At 30.1% G+C, this 17,753-nt stretch overlaps 1 protein-coding gene across 2 annotated transcripts; it reads left to right on the forward strand.

Moving 5' to 3' along the window:
• Nucleotides 1-9,708: 9,708 nt before the first annotated feature.
• Nucleotides 9,709-12,876, forward strand: LOC107014958 (F-box/kelch-repeat protein At3g61590). Of its 2 annotated transcripts, none has more exons than XM_015215129.2 (2): nt 9,709-10,198; nt 11,427-12,876. In XM_015215129.2, exon 2 carries the CDS (start codon nt 11,449-11,451, stop codon nt 12,664-12,666), a length of 1,218 nt encoding a protein of 405 aa, XP_015070615.1. In that variant the 5' UTR covers nt 9,709-10,198; nt 11,427-11,448; the 3' UTR covers nt 12,667-12,876. The 2 variants fall into 2 exon arrangements, with proteins under 2 accessions (XP_015070615.1, XP_027772211.1); XM_027916410.1 differs by lacking the exon at nt 9,709-10,198 and adding an exon at nt 10,229-11,287.
• Nucleotides 12,877-17,753: the final 4,877 nt, after the last annotated feature.

Genomic DNA, 17,753 nt, shown 5'->3' on the forward strand with positions numbered 1-17,753 from the left:
GAAAAAATTTATCATTGTTTTTTGGTTAGGAGAAAATTATTGATTTGTAATGAGTATTTATGGTCCTTAGCTAAACTCTTTCTTTAGGGATTCAAAGAGGAGAAAAGCTGAGCTTTATCCAAGATTAGGTGATATATATTGATAAATTAGTTTCATCAACAAACCAAAATTAGACATAATGTAATAATTAGTGTTATTTTACTTAGCACTAACCAGTTAGATCAGATAATTGAATTTCATTAATCTCAAACTCTCAAGCATCAACTAGATGCATTGAGGTTACAAAAGTTGTTGTCATCAAAATTGGACTGTTAACTTGATATCTCTAAATATATGAGCAATAAATCAATGATGTATTTCAATGTTTGACAAAAAAAAAAACATATTTGCCTCTTTGCTCATTCATTATGTACTTTTTTTCATTCAATTAAGAGTGTATTTACAATTAAGATCCCATGTCTCCAATTTTACTTAAATTTCTTATATGGCGCTTAAATAATGTCTGGATGATATTTTTCTAAAAATTAAACCTACCAACTTACTTGAACTCCTCTACTAAAATTATAGGGAAATTTGAACTCCTCGACTCTACCCAACCAACCTAAAAATATAGGGAAATCAATAAATAAGTGAATCATTAATCTGCCTAATTATTACTTATATTAAAGATAAATTAATAAAGATGGATAAAATTATGAATTATTAAAAACACATTCAACTCTTATCAACTTTTGAATTTTTCCATGAATCTTGGGTCTAACTCAATTCCGAATTTTAATTTATGAGGGAATGCTTATCCAAATTCATATAAGGAGATCAGTTCATGACTTATGGGGAGATTGTTTAAGTCCATATAAGGAGATCAATTTCTCATCCCTCTACCGAAATGAGACTTCTTAACACTTTTTCACATGCACAAACCTCAACTAAAACGTGACACTTGAGGGAAAATTGTATATAATAGCAAATTATTAATTCAAAATTAAATCCTATAAATATAGTTTGGTTTAGTTGTACCTCATAGCAAACTGTTGCTATTTTGCCTCTCTCCAGGTGAATCTCGTTCGCTACTCTCGTTCTCTCCCTCGCCTCTCTCATTTTTTATACAAATGCAAATGTATAAAATGCATTTGTGTGTTGTATAAAGTGAGAGAAAATTGTATATATAGTTATTTTTTCTTTCCCCTCTCTCTCCTCTCCCAGATCTTGCTCGCCACTCTCCCAGATCTCGCTCGCTCACTCGTCTCTCTCACTTTATACAACAATGCAAATGTATAAACTGCATTTGTATTTGTACAAAGCGAGAGAAAATTGTATATATACATGTATTTTCATTCCCCTCTCTCCCCTCTTACAGAACCCGCTCGCCACTCTCCCAGATCTCGCTCGATCACTCGTCTCTCTCACTTTATATCAAAACGCAAATGTATAAATTGTGTTTCTATTTGTATAAGGCGAGAGAAAATTATATATATACATGTATTTTCATTCCCCTCTCTCCCCTCTCCAGATCTCGCTCATCACTCGCTTCTCTCACTTTATACAAACACAAATGTATACATTGTGTTTGTATTTGTATAAAGCGAAAGAAAAATGTATACACAAATAAAAAATGCATATATTTTCGTCCTATACACTTGTGATTATACAAATACGATCTTCCTCTGCCAAGTTTTCTTTTGTCTTTCTCTCTTTCTCGCTTTATACAAACACAGATTATACAATTGATCATTTGTATATGTATACCAAAACATATTACACAACTGCTTTTTTTTTTTATATATGTACAACGAAATTATACAACTGTTTTCTTTTGTATATGTATAGCGAAATATACATATTTATGTTTGTTATGGAGCGCTATTATGCAAACTTTAGTTATAACATACAAATATGATTTTTATGTTTGCTATATGTGAAAGTTGCTCAACGTTTAATGTATCCGGACTACATATCTGAGTCGGTATTTAATGTATCTGAGCTATATATTAATGTATTCGAGCTTCAATTAGTGTGTCTGATTTTTTTAATTCTCAATGGATTAATGTAATAAGAAACTTATTAGATATAGATTGTAATTTCATATTAAAACTATGGGACTTATGTAATTTACACTTATATAATAGAGGCTCAACATCGATGAACAATAAATTAGTAGAGGATGTAAAGATTTTGGGTCTAACTCAATCCATAAGCTAGCTTACAAATGGTGATTTGCCTAAATCTATATACGAAGATCAACTTTTTATTCCTCTACCAATGCAGTACTTCTTAATACAAAGCAAGTAGTTATACTTTTGAAGGACCAAAGATGATAATCGAAAAATTATTATGAAACTTGTTTTTTTAAAGTTTTATAAGGAGTACTATTTTTCTAAAATATAATAATATATTTTTCAAAATATTTGAGTACAAAATATACAAAAATAAGAATATTTCTATACTGATCACAACCTCTTCAGTCTTCACTAAATTTACGTTAAGGTTTTTTAAAAAATATTTTTTATCTTTATAACATAATGATAAAATTTGTGTACGATCTATTTTGATTATCCCTCTTCCCTACATCGGAATCAAAATAATATAAAAAATAATTTTTCTATTTTTACGAAATAATAATAAAATCCGTACATTGTAGCTTCTTACTTTACTTGTTGAATTATGTTATTTTCGTCGCTGCAGTACTTATGGCACCCTCTCAATGTGTATTCTGCAAATTGATTTTGACCTTTCCTTCAACCTCAACCTCAAAATAGAAACCCCTTTTCACTTAGATTTACTACGTGTCTATAACAGATTGGTTTTAATAAAACAAACATGTACTTTTATGTGAAAATATTTAGTCGTATTAAATATTTACAACAAACCAATATATAACTCAACTTTATTATAATAAAATTTTGAAAATCATGAAATAGTTTATCATTATTGAAAATTAAAAATTAATGTATAAGTATATTATATACACATCTATTAAAATGGTATAACAATTTGATACATATATAAGTGTTTTTATCTAGTTAAAATACAATTCGATACATATAAAATGTCTTTGAAAAATTAGAAAGTAAAGAAATTAATCGTTTTTCTCACATAATTTTATCAGATCGTTTATTTTTTATTAGAAAAGTATTAACTTCAAATTTATGATACAATCTTTTATACGTTGATTCAGCAAATTAAAATCTTGAGAGCCTCACAATTTTATTAAAAGAATATAAAGTATAAAAGAAAATGTAAAATGTTATATATATATATATATAGAAGTTATTTATCTTATATATATATATTCCATCAAAAAAAAGCTTAGGTGAAACACTTTCAACTGTGATTTCATTATAAATACCGATTATTATACAGAAAATCAACAAAAAAAATCACTCAAATTTAACTTTTAAAAAATAAAATAATTATAAATATTTTTAGAGAACACAAGTGATTCATTAGGAAGAAATCCATATATAGAATATACAAGTAATACTAAAAAAAAACAATCTTTTTTGAGAGGATAAAACAAGTGCTTCATCATGAAGAAACCCCCTTAGATTATACAAGAAAATAAAAAATGAGACAAGAGTGAGAAAGATTAAAAGAAAAAGACTAGTATAGTACAAAATTTAGAAGGGTACGTGTTAATAATACTATTTTTTTTTTTTGTCTCTTATATTTTTGTTCCAAAGGGGAGATTATTTTTTTTATCAAAATAATATTATTAGTATAATATTGTTTAAAAAAAAAAGTGAATGAATCTTGGTGAGACCCCCCAAATCACAACCACTATAAGGTAAAATAGGTATTTAGCCCATGGCATATCTTGGTCCGATATGGCACGTAAATTATTTTTTTAATTTACGTGATATATTTAATTTAAAAAATATTATTATAAATTATAATTATGAAATAATTTGTTTTAAATTTAGAAAAAATTGAATTATTTTTAATATTAGAAATACAAACATTTTTTTAACAAAACTTTACTCCTTTATTTTGTTTGGCACACGTTTGTTTTTGCTTGTATACTTTTACTTTATTCTTAATGTCAACCCTCAACTTATTACTAAGTAGACTATACGCATTTTATTTGTTTATTCAAACAAACAAACAACTTTCTTGATTTATTTCTTCTATTATCTATCCCCCACCATCATGTGATCCACCTGCTTATTCCTATCTATATCATACCTAGAAAATTTTGTACTTTCTTTCATAAAAGTTTTAGTAGATGATGTTTTGTGATATGTCTTTTAATTCACATGTTCGTGCATATTGATATATCAGCGTTGAAAATAGAATTTACAGTTGTATATCATAAACATCATGAAACGTGTTATTGATTGGCGATCACTTTTTTTCTTTTTTAACAAGACGTTTTGAAATCGAGTCCAAAAAATATGAGTGAACTAAGTGTTTACGTGAATTCATCAATAAAATTTGTCTTGATCTTGTATATATGTGTTAAAAAATTACAACATATGTTATCTCTTATATAAGACTTCAAAACATGAATTAGATTAATCAGAACTCAAAGCAGATACTTAGACACCTATGGGATCTTTGTGATCAAACTTATATATTATGGTGGAGATCACTGTTACCAATTAGGTAAGCTAAGTACAAGACTATAGGAACTTAAGATAATTAATGTTTGGCATATATATAAAATATTATTATGCATGGAATAAAATTTGATGTAATTGACAAGACATTGTAGTCCTCAATTGGCTGTTCCTTCAAATATGATTGCAAAATTCAACTATATACTATAAAATAACTATAAAGTCGAATAGCTAATATTTATTAGAGTGGTTAAAAAGTCTATCAGGTTAATAATATTTTATATAATTGCTATATTCTAAATCTGTAATCATACATTTAATATTCAACTTTAATTTACAAGTGTCTTAAAAACTCAATTGCATGTCTAATGTCTTGTCCATGAGTTGTTTTAGCAATTAATTAGTCACTTGCTTAGCATAAAAAGACAAAATTAATATAATAGTTTAACATAAACTATTGAAAGTGTGACATGAGTCATTTGTGACACAAAAAAAAAATTCTTGGCTGGAAAGAAGTGTTAGTCATGTTACAAATTTATAAGTGGGGTGCCCACTAATCACTGCTGCTACTTTCAGTTCTCTCAAGGATCGTTTTAGTTCGAGGGATTAGGTGAGTTATTTCGATTTAAAATTTGATATTAAATTTATTAGTCAAATTCAAAATGATCGAGTGTATATAATTTTGATTAGTTATCTTGTATAACAAATTAGCAAGTGAAATAAGTTATTTATTTAGATTATAATTCTGATTTTAATTCTGTAATGATTTCAAACCTAACAATTACCCTTGAATTCTTTAATTAAAAATAATGATTTTATTATAGTTGCAAGTTGAATGTGATAAATTAGGTTAAAGTTTATTTTAGGTCAATGCCATTTGTATGGACCCAATGGGGAGTGTTACTTTATGCATTGTTTTTGTTCCATAACATTAATAAAAGGAAGAAAAATTTACTTTAATTGTTTCATTATCTAGATGATTATGAATTTTTAATGTACTATCAGACAATTTCAAATAACTTCTTCTGATTAAGAAATGTAATATTTTCTGGTTCAGGATATTCCATTATCAATTAGCATTTCTGACGATTATTCTTCGATTGTTGTTTGTTGTAGCTATAGTTTTCTTCTCCATTAATTTTGTATATTGTATTTACTTTACACACTTATTTCTAATATATTTTACTTGACTTAACGATCTATCAAAAACAACGTTATTTTAACTAAGCCTCGTTAGAATAATTTCTGGCGATTACTGGTATAATTGGACCTTTTGCTATATATATATATATGGGGAAAAAAGTAACTATTTAAAAAAATAAATGAAAAAATGGATGAGCTCAAATTTAGTTAATTTTTTTTTGTAAAGGAAAAAAAAATTAATATTATTATTTTGTACCATGTATCTGACCATATTTTATGTTTCAATAGAGATTAATAATGGACCATGTATTCTGATTTCTGCAAAATCAATGTTCTATTCCTCTCTTTTGTTTTTTCCCCATGGAGGTTTCTTCACAAACTTTAATATTAATTAATTAATCACGAAAACAAGTACTCTTTTGTTTGTCTAGATTTTTTTTTTAAATCACTGAAAAATAAAGCTATTTTTTCACTTTTAAGAAATAGTGATCTTTAATCGTAATATATATTTATATGGTGTGTTATATGTTTAAGATCGACATTTAAAAAGTAAAAATAAAATAAACAAATTTAAAATAAGGAAAATACTACACTAAAATACAAACTTCAAAGGAAAAGCAGCGATAAAACGAAATAATTTGAATAATAAAAGAACTTTAATTTTTACTTTTGATTTTAAAAGTGTTAATTTAAATCATCAAAATATATGAAAAACTTTCGAAAAGAGTAAAAATAAAATATAGCATTGCGTGGACGCTGCGTGGTTATCAAGGTTGCCTGAAAATAATTGTAACTATGTATTAAATAAATCTAATCATGTCATAATATAGTTTTAATATTAAATTTAATTGAGAGATGAAAATGTCATCTTCTTAAATGACCTTTCAAGAACAGGCCCACTGGCTTTCACTATTAGTACATTGTAAATTTTTTAATTAAAGTTAATTGTTATTATTATGCCTGCATATCTCACAAGCCAATAAACAGAAAAAGGCAACAGAAAGGAGATTATTGTTAATTAGCAGTAGTTGTTCTCATGTTGTAAGTTGTAATAACTAATATGTCTTCATCAGTTAATTTAAATACTTATTAAAAATACTAATAAAAATTAATAAGTGTTTAACTTGAAAGGATTTTTAAATAAAAAAATACTATGCTGACATACACCAACCCCCCCCCCCCAACATATAATGGGGTCAAAATAGGTCATCTTAATTTGCATTTTTAAATTAGCTTGATCACAATGATAAAAATAAAGTAGCATAAATTATAGAGGCGGAAAAAAAGGTAATTATAAAATATCAGTAATCCAATTAGAATTATTTTTCTTGTTGAACCAATAAAAATGTTTGATATAACTTAGAATCTTAACCGTTTGCTATAATAAATACGATAACGACCTAATATCATATAACACATAATATTACTTTTTTGTAACAGTAAAATATGATCGTATATGAATATATAATTTGAATTGAATAAGCAAATAACTTGATTGCGTCAATTTCTTTACATAGTAATCGAATTTGATCTATTTATTTTAAATTTTTTGATATTAAACTTTTCGTAAGCACGTGTGAGGTAAAAAGTCGATTTAAAGGAGAATTAAAATTATTTTTATGTGATTTAAATAAAAAATTAAATTATGTTTTATATTCGGTGAACGCCCTAAGCTTTAAATCTTTGTTGTAATTTTAGTGAGCAATGTTCATTTGAGATATAATAAAGTTTTGGATTAATAAGAAAATATGAGGAGAATGTTTAGGGAAAATAGGTGGTCTTTCTTACTCCACGTATATGCATTTTTTGTCCCTTTAGCGGTATATGTGATATAAAATTATAATTTAAAATTAATATTTAAATATATAATTAGGGATCATAATTTGAAATTAATATTCTAACATATGTTATGAAATTAATATTTGAATATATATGATTTGGAATTCTAGTTTGAAATTTCAAATGAAATTATTGTATTCACTATTTATGAAATTTTATATTTGTGAGAATTATACAACCTAAAGTATCAAATCATATATTCAAATAATAATTTTAACTTCGAATTAATCCAATTTTATACCAATAATTTCAAAATCCATAATTTTATATTAGGTAGGGGTCACATTTACATTAATTAGTCATGTATAATCAAGTTACTGCGACTAATAATACTTGTACTATGAATCTGTTTTTTTCAGATTTTCCGTACTTTAGCACTAATATATAGTTGGGGCTCAACAAGTACATAAAACCATAATTCACAAACTATTATAGCCAAATCTATTTCTACTACTCCATAAACGAACTTTGTAATAAATGAAATTACATTTAATAAAATTTTAATTTAAAATATCGAATATATCGAACGAGAAACAAAAATTTTAACTAACATTAGCAATTTTTTTGATACATAATACAACCGGGAAGACGTTTCTTTAATGCTAGAATTTTTCTATGTATAATTGAATACAACCATACAAAAGAATATATGAAAAGCAAAAAACCAAAATAAATAAGAAAAAAAGAAGAAGAAGAGAGAAACGTATCATAAAAAAAAAAAGTAAGAATTTTAAGATGTGACAAAAGAGTAAAGAGACATTAATTAGGTAAAGTAAACCTATTGGAGGTAATCCCTATGACAAACCAAAATAATAAATAAAAACACAATTTTCTACAAAAGCAAATCAGAAAAGAAAAAAAGATTGCTTAAATATGTTGGTAAAGTGGGACATATATAGACACTATCCTTATATGTGTTGGTAAAGTATATTCCATAAATATGTTTTAAATTAAAATGAAAAAAGAAATGAAGCTAATGTATAACTTACTATTAATAATAAAAATAAACAGCAAAAACATTAATAATTGGATATATTTGAAAATTAGGAATATAAAATATATTAACTCTATTTGATATAATGTAGTAATGATTTTCCTAAAAGATATTTTCTATGAAAAGCATCTTTTTACACTGTTGGATTAATAAAAGATATTTCTTTTACTTTTAAATTAGAAGATATTTTTTGTTATTTGATTAGTAGGTGGAAAATATATTTACCAGTGAAATTATGGAGTATTTTTTCTTCTCTTAAAAGTCTCTGTCTTTAAATATTACTCCTTTTATTCCATATTAACGAAACGTGAGAAAATTAATGTACATTTATAAAAAAAAAATCATTACCAGTAAAATTATGGAGCATCTTTTTCTTCTTTTAAAGCCTTCGCCCTTAAATAGAACTTCTATTCCATACGTGAGACAATTAACGTACTCGTATTAAGAACAATAGTTTAAGAACATAATTTAAATTATATTTTGATTATTATTTGTTGTGAAATATACATGTAACTTTATTAGTAGTGCAATTTACCATTCTATTTGCTTTTACTTGTCACATATTTTTGAAATAAATTTTCATTTTTCATTTTTGACATATAAAAAGAAATAATAAATTTTTTCATTTAAATATTTATTTTTCAAATTATATTCTAAGACATCGTTTAATAATGATTTATCATAATATCTATATCATTTAATTATTTTCTTTTAATAGTGTGTCAAGTCAAGCTCTGAAAAGTAAAAATAGACGAAAAAAATATCTTCTAAAAATATCAATCTTCATTAATGTAAAATCAAATATGAAAAAAGTTTCAAACATTCATCTTAAACTTTGAATGATAGAAAAAATCCCAAAGGTTGAATTAATATAATATATAGGAAACAAGGGAAAAAATAAAATTATAGGGAAAAGAACCACAAAAATGACATGAAAATCAAAGTATGTGGTTAAATGTAAACTCATTCATGATTATAGGTTTTGGATTCTAAACTAATATGAAATCACTTTTAGTAAAATTTACTCTTAATATAAGTCTGAATCTAAATTAGTTAAACTTTTAAATTGAATTTAATAAAATATCATATGAAAAAATACAATTAAAAGAAAAAGAAAATGACATAGAAACTTGATATGATGAGTAAGACAGCATTATATATCCTTTTAGAGTGTTTTCTGGATTGTGGCCAAAATCCCAATGTTTTTTCCTTCCCCCATTAAAACCCCCATCAAATTTTCCTTTAAAAACACCACTCCTCTTCCCCCAATATCCCCCTCCTCTCCTTCTCTCTATGCCCTATTAAATACCGCCTTTCCCTGTCACTCCAAGTGCTGGTAGTTGTTGTTTTTAGCTAAAAAAAACAAAAAAGAGTAAGAGGGTCATCAAGAAAAACTCCCTTTCCTCTCTCTATGCTCAAAGGGTAGATGTATTTTGCTGTAAAAATCCAATCTTTACCATTTTCTTTGAGATTTGAGGGATAATCTTGGATACCCATTTAGTTTTCTTTGCTGTTGGATGTTGTTTGTGTCTGAAAAAAAGGGTGTTTTTTTTTTAGTGTTCATTGTTGTTTTTCTTACTGTTTTACTGGTAAATCTTGAGGATTCTTAAGAGTCTGGCTGGACTCATTGGTTTGGGAGCTGGTGAAAGGAGGTTTCTTAGCAAAGGTATAGTCTTTGATTTCATTCATTTCAAGAAAATTTTAGTTTCTTCAAAAATTGATTTTTGAGATCTATTTATTTGAGAACTTGTTTGTTTCTTGTAGTTTCCATTGCTAAGGTTTATGGTTTATTGTGTTCTATGGATTGTTCTGTACAGTTTGCTTAGTTTGTGGTTTCTTCTGGTCTTCTTTTTCCCCTTGGCACAGCACGTGTATATGGGAACAAAACCACATGTAGAAATCTATGAAAGTGGTGCTCCTTTCTTGATTAGCTAAATCTATTGTTGTATGTGTTTTTTGGGGATATTGTATTTTCTTCACATTTTGCGTCTCTTTTCATTAAATGCGTTTTAACTTTTAGTGGTGAAATACTAGAGGTGGGATTTCCCCTTTTTGCTTGTAGGTGCTAGGACAAGATTGTTGATCTGTGTTTTGCTTGTGCTTTTTGTTTATGAAATAGTAGTCTTCATTATGTATCTGTTTTATTGCCTTTGAACTCCATATGATATGTATACGAGGCATAAAAAGTGCATTTACCTGTGTTTGTTAGTTTATGTAAGTGTCCTCAATTTTGGAATGAAATGAAGTGTTGAAACTAAAAAGAGAAGATCTTTTGGTTTTATCTGTAAACTTGTGGTGTAAATTCTTTCTCTAATATTTTTGATTGTCAATATTTTACTTGCTTTTGAATGAAATGTTGCTTCCCCATGTCATTGCTTTTGATTGATGTTTCTTCTGTTAAGTGAGCCATGGTTGAAGTACAAAATCACTATTTGACCTTTCATAAAAACAGCTTCGTTGGATTGGATTTATTGATGTATGCTCAATCTGCTTTATTGAGCAATAGTGTCTTGCATTGTACAACCTGGCCTATAGCCATCTAGGTCTTGTGATATGCTATTTATTTAGCTTTCTCGCAAATGCTTTGTCACAAATATGTTCATTTTCAATATTTTTATATACCCCTCTTTGGGTGCTCCCACCTCTTTGCTCCCTGTGACTCGAATCCACAACCTTAGGGTTTGAGGTGGATGGTGCTTACCACTTGAGCAACCACCTCTTTGTCCTGCTTTAGGTTTTGATGTTAGATGATCTTGTAATTCTCTGATCTGCTGTGTAGTATATTTTTCCACTTTCTTATACCAAGGATAACTGTTGTTTAGTGAACGAGACGAGGTTATTTTGTTGTATCTACTACATCTCACTCAACTTTTACTCTTTCTTTTTGCCTGTAGGTTTTCGCCCCTTTCCATCATCATGGAAGGGGAAACCTCGTGGGTCAGTCATTGCCCTGATTATGTTGTACCAGACATGGTTGAGTTTGATTCATTTTCAGAGCTTAACGATGAAGAAAATAGAGAAGCTTCCTCAGTTCCTGTGGATTTGATACTGCCTGATGATTTACTGGAACGAATACTGGCCTATCTTCCCATTGCTAGCATTTTTAGGGCAAGTTGTGTGTGTAAAAGATGGTGTGAGATAGTGAATTCTAGAAGGTTCTTATGGAACTTCTCTCAGGTGCTGTCTCAAAAACCGTGGTACTTTATGTTCACAGGCTCAGAGGAGCCAGTTGGTTATGCCTATGATCCTTCCCTTCGAAAATGGTATAGTATTGACCTCCCTTGCATTCAGACATCCAATTGCTTCATTGCTTCTTCATGTGGATTAGTTTGCATCATGGACAATGACAGTAGAAGCGAACTATATGTTTGTAACCCAATAACCAAATGCAGCAAGAACCTTCAGGAGCCTCCTGGTCTCAAGTTTTCTGATTACAGTGCATTGGCTATCTGTGCAAACATGAAAACTTCTTGTTACAGTGTCGCCATTGTTAAATCTAAGCAAGTACCTGGTAACTTCTATCAGTGGGATCTCTCAATCCACATATACGATTCTGGAACAATGAAGTGGTTGACCCCTTTGACAGAGGTTCTAACAGGATGGAGAGGTGGGGATGAAAGTGTCATCTGTGATGGTGTTTTGTACTTCCTGATCTATGCAACTGGAGGTGGTGGTCTAGAAAGTCGTCACGGTCTGATCACTTACAACCTCTCAAGCAGATCATCCCATTGTTCGTTAATAAAGACTTTCATTCCCGTGCCATGTTCTCTAACATGTGGTCGATTAATGAACCTCAAGGAGAAGTTAGTAATGGTGGGAGGGATTGGGAAACCAGACCGTCCTGACATAATTAAGGGGATTGGCATATGGGCACTTAAGGGGACAGAATGGCAAGAAATTGCCCGCATGCCACACAAGTATTTTCAAGGTTTTGGGGAATTCGATGATGTTTTTGCCAGCAGTGGCACTGATGATCTCATATACATTCAGAGTTATGGAGCTCCTGCCCTTCTTGTTTTTGACGTGAACCAGAAACAGTGGAGGTGGTCACAGAAATGTCCCGTGACAAAGAGGTTTCCCCTTCAGCTCTTTACTGGTTTCTGCTTCGAGCCAAGGCTTGAGATGTCTCCCTGAGATGTGATTGGCACACCTTTGAGAATCCTATCATCATTTCCTTTCATGTCTTTTTGATTTTGTACTCCCTTTGTTGCTCTTTTCTTCCCTAGCTCCTCTCAATGCAAAGATTTCTGTGTTCTTGAAAGGTTTTATACATCATGTACCAGCCAATGAGGCTGCTAATTTATGAAATGAGAATATTGTTAAAAAATTTTTGGGTACTACTCATTTCTGCTTTCAAAGGTTAATATTATTATCTATGTTTATAAATGTACTATCACACACATTTTTGAAGAGTCGGAGCATTGAGCAAACATAGGGTTATTATTACATTTCTTCATCTCTAGTTTCTGTGTTTGCATAAGCTAGAGTTCTCTTTCCCAAGACAGGGACAAGTTGTCTAAGCAAATCTCAAAGTCAAAACTGGAAGATGGGCTATCTTAACTTGTGACCTCATACTTTGCTCTTTACCAAACCAAAATTTCCCTTTCTTTTTCTCTGTTTCCCCAATGAATCCTCCATTTGGCAGCACATGATTGGCTTGTTTATGGACCTTTTTGCTCTTGAGGCTTAGGACCACAGCTACTTACCAAATTGAGTTGATGAACCATGAGAGTTGGCAGCATACCTTCCACATGGGTCATGGAATAAGTGAGCTGTTGTCAAAAGCCATTGGTGTTTCAAGATTTCACATCTCCAACAATAAAGTCTTTTCATTGGCTAATGACATACTCAATCTATTTTGCTAAAGTCATACTCATGCCCATGCCTTGAGTGTGTTTTGAGTTTTGGTACATCACTTGTTTCTTGTTACTATACCAAGAAAATGAGAGCCCCCTTTACAAGACACTGATGGTTTGGTTGCCAAACTGACCTAATTGGGAGGTACCAAGTACTCTATATAATATTTCTGTTTATATTAAACCAACAAAGGTTGTGGTGAAGTGATAAGTATTCCTTTATTTTTAACTAGAGGTCTCAGATTCAAGTTCTCTTGAATATGAAGTGCTTTTGTTAGGGAACACTTCATCTTAATGTGAGACTTTTTGATTTGAATCCGAATTTAACGACTCCAATATGATTTCCGTCACTGAGAATGTAATAATAAAAATAACATTTTTACTAGTTTATATTACACCTTTTCCATCTAGAGGGTTTCACAATTTATCACTAGCAATATTTTTTCAATAAAAGTTTGGCGCTTTTGAATAATTGGAACTTTTTTTTATTTTTATAAAGAATACTCACCAATAATGATAATTGGACATTTAACAACTCTTGATGTGATATTTCTTTTGCAGCAAATTATATTTTCATTCTTTCTACAAAGGTAACATTTGAATCAAAACAATATATAATATTAACCAAACTTTTTCATATATTAACTTGATGAGTGGAGTGTTACAAAAATTCATTTTGTTGCAAGTTGCATGCGTTTGGATGACTATTTTAGTTTGATATGTATAAACAGATAAACTAGACTAGAATTTAAAATTAGTTAGTATATATTTTTGTTACCTTGTTTTAAAACAAAAATTGGAATTTCACAGTTTTGTCTTCTTCACACCAAACAATTACACAAATTCCTAGGAGATATGTCTTATTGTCCGCTGAAGTTTGGATCACAGCCAAAGTAAAAAACAAAAACAAGTAAATAATATTAGTACTATATGTCTTAAGATAATAAAAATCAACAATTTGAACAATTACTCCTTTACCAAGAGATAAGTTGGTATTTCAGATGTAAAATTTATGTCAAACTATTCATATAAAATAATATATAGATATACTGCAATTAATATCTATACTATTAATTTCTGTATAATTCTAACCAACTATCAAATGATCCATATACTTAATGCTTAATGCTCATTTGATACGATACAAATTATATGTCTTCCTTGGTTAACACTTTTGATTTTTGTATTTTTTTAAACAAATAAAGAGAAAATGATATAATACACCCCTTAACTTTGACATTTAAAGCTGATATATCCCTTATTATAAAAGTAACTCATATATATTCTATTGTTACATAAATGACTCAAATATACCGAATTTGTCTAATGACCCATACTCTTAATATCTAGTATGAAATACACAAATCACATACGTTTGAAGCTAATTACATTCTATTTCGAAAGTTCATACATTTAAAGCTAACTATATTCTATTTCGAAAGTTTCTTCAATAACCAAAAAAAAAAAAAAAACCATTTTTTCATTGCTCTCGGGCACACACACAAATGTCCCATATTCAAACAAATCATTTGTGTTTTCTTTATACATCATTGTTTTTGTGGGCCTTGGGCTTGAAAATATCTGCTTTCCAACTGAGGCCAAATATTTGGGCCTTTGAGGAAACAATGAGCCTCCATATTGTAAGAGTATATATACTCTATTAATAACAATTAACAAACAACAACGATAAATAACCAAAACTGAAATAAAAATGTTTTTGAAACCTTAAAAAAGTATATATTAATATTAGTGTTGCAGTATTATATATTTGTCTTATTTATAATTCATTGCATTTAAAGGCACCTAAAAGGTCCCTTTCACATCTTAATAAGAACTTCTTCTTTTTTTCAGTCAATATATATATATATATATATATATATATAGTGAGAAAAGAATGATACGTAAAATGACAATTAGCAATACTTTGTTGGGGCAAGGCCCATGACTTGTCTATTTGTCTCACATTAAGAAGGGCCCCATGTTTAGTTGGATTAGCAATTAAAGTTGAGCCATTTAGTATGGGCCCACCGGTTCTTTCGGGTCCATCAATTCTGTCTGTCTTCCCTTTTTTTTTTCCATTTTTGCCCCCAATGATCTTCTTTCATCATTTTTGAATTAAATGATTTATGGTGCCATTTGTCATGACCCGCCACTTTTTTATTAAAATAAAATATGAATATAAAGGGGGAAGAAATTAGAGTTGTGCAGAGGTTCGTGGAAGACTCTAAAACCTCCTAGATATTTCCTTGGAAGACTAACATTAGAAGAAGAATAGTCCTTAGTGAAATATTCTAGAGAAGTATGGATATTTCCTAAGGAAGGTTATGGGAAGGCCTTGGAATATTCTTGAGTTGTAGAAAATTCTAGAAGAAGGACTAAAGTGTAAATATATGGAGACTTGTTACAATATCTCGTAACTCGTAATAGCCAAGAATAAGTTAAGAAACTAAAATTTATCATTTTTGGAAAGAATAGGAAAAATCTGGAAAAATTTTCTAAGTCAAGAAAGTGAGTTTTGGTCATTTTCAAACGACCATAACTTCTAGCTCGGAATGAGTTAGAGTCAGTTCTTTATATGGTTGAAAAACCCTTGGGAAAATTTTTCCAACGGCGCCGCGTTTGCACGATTTCGATATTGTATGAGAGAGATATGCCTTTTGGAAGTTGGGTTGTTGAATTGAGGAAAGTCCAATCCAGATTTTTGTAGAAGTAAAGTTGAAGTTTATTTCTTCAAAAGTGTATGGGACTAAAATTCCCAAAGAGATTTAAAATGTTTTCACATTTTGAGCAGGAAAGGAAGCTACACTTCAAACAGAGCCTTTGGCTAGTTTTTAGTAAAGAGGAAACTATGATTTCCAAAAGAGCTTTTAAAATCTAAGTTTGAGCAAATTATCTCAAATGAGAGAAGAAGTGTTTTTGAAACATATGAGCTAAGTATTTTGGGAGTATTATTGAGCACCGATATGGGGACACGAGTTCATATTAACTCAAGCCCCCATAAACTATTTAGCCAACATGGACAGATGAAGGGTCATACTTTTTAGCTGATTCCTTAGTGTTTTTTAGCATAAACTAGTGGATCCACTTAGTAGTTCAGGTTCTATACCGACGGCAAGGTATAGCCTAGGTAAGTTCTTCTTAATTCTTTCAAGCTTTAAGTTGTTTCGCATTCCAACTCGCATACTCGTACATTCAATGTACTGATGCAGTTGGCCTGCATCGTATCATGATGCGAACGCACGTAACAAGGATCAACATCCAGCGCCTTGTTGATCCAGTTTGAGCATCCAGAGTTAGTGGTGAGCCTTCTCGCATTCGGAGGACACTTTTAATTGTTTTCAGTCTTTTTATTATAGAATGTTATAGAGTTTATCCCACCATTCATCTTAGTGTTTTTAGAGGCTTCATAGACAAGTAGTGTTAGTTCTGGATCTTTTCATTTGATTTGTAAACGATGGGACTTAATTGCCATTTTGGGCAGACTATTACATTTTAAGTTTTTCTCTTGAGAATGTTCCTTATTTTTATAAATAAGTTAAGTCAAGTCTTCCGCTGAGTTGAGTAAGCCAGATCAAGGGTCCGCTCAAGGACAACAATGGTCATTGGGTGCCTGTCGGCCACGTCTAGGGTGTATGCTCGGGTTATGACACTTGTGTAGTAATTTTTATTTACACTTTAGCCACATAGGAAGTAGTATAAATAGAGGAGTTCTCATTTGTAAATGATCAAGCAAGTTGTAAAACATTCTCCAAGTAATACAAAACCTTTTTAATAATCTTTTCAAATCTTTCTATGTCTTTCTTTGCATCTTCTTAGCTTTCTAGCTTCAATGGGCTTACTTGAGCTTATAAGATCGTGAAAGATTCGTGAATAAGTTGTCAAGTGTTTCACGATACATTAGTGAGAATCTACATACGTAACAACATGGTATCAGAGCAAATGTTTGCATTAACAGAATGACTAACGAAGGGGACACAAACACTGCTAGCACCACCAACGTCGGGTTGGAAGCTGGAAAGAAGAACTACAAGGGAAAGAAGCACCAAAAGAGAAATGAGGAAATGGTGCTCGACCCCACACCAAGCGAGTCTGTAACATCTCACCCACCTTAGACCATCGAAGCAAGTGACGATAAAATTGGCTAGGAGGCCATCGACGTCACCGCCGGAGAGAAATGGATCGCACTGGTCTAAATGACAAGACAATCCGTGGATTTATTAGGCTGGCGTTTGAACGTGACAGATAACAAGTTCAAGACTCTCGAGGAGTTCACATTTTAGGAGACATACAACCTTCGCAAGGACTTGGACGCCAGTGTGCCGAGTTTGAGATGAAGGAGGCTATCACTTTCTTAGAGTGTCAGAT

Source organism: Solanum pennellii, chromosome 1 (genome assembly GCF_001406875.1).
Source record: "Solanum pennellii chromosome 1, SPENNV200".
NCBI classification, from domain to species: Eukaryota; Viridiplantae; Streptophyta; class Magnoliopsida; order Solanales; family Solanaceae; genus Solanum; species Solanum pennellii.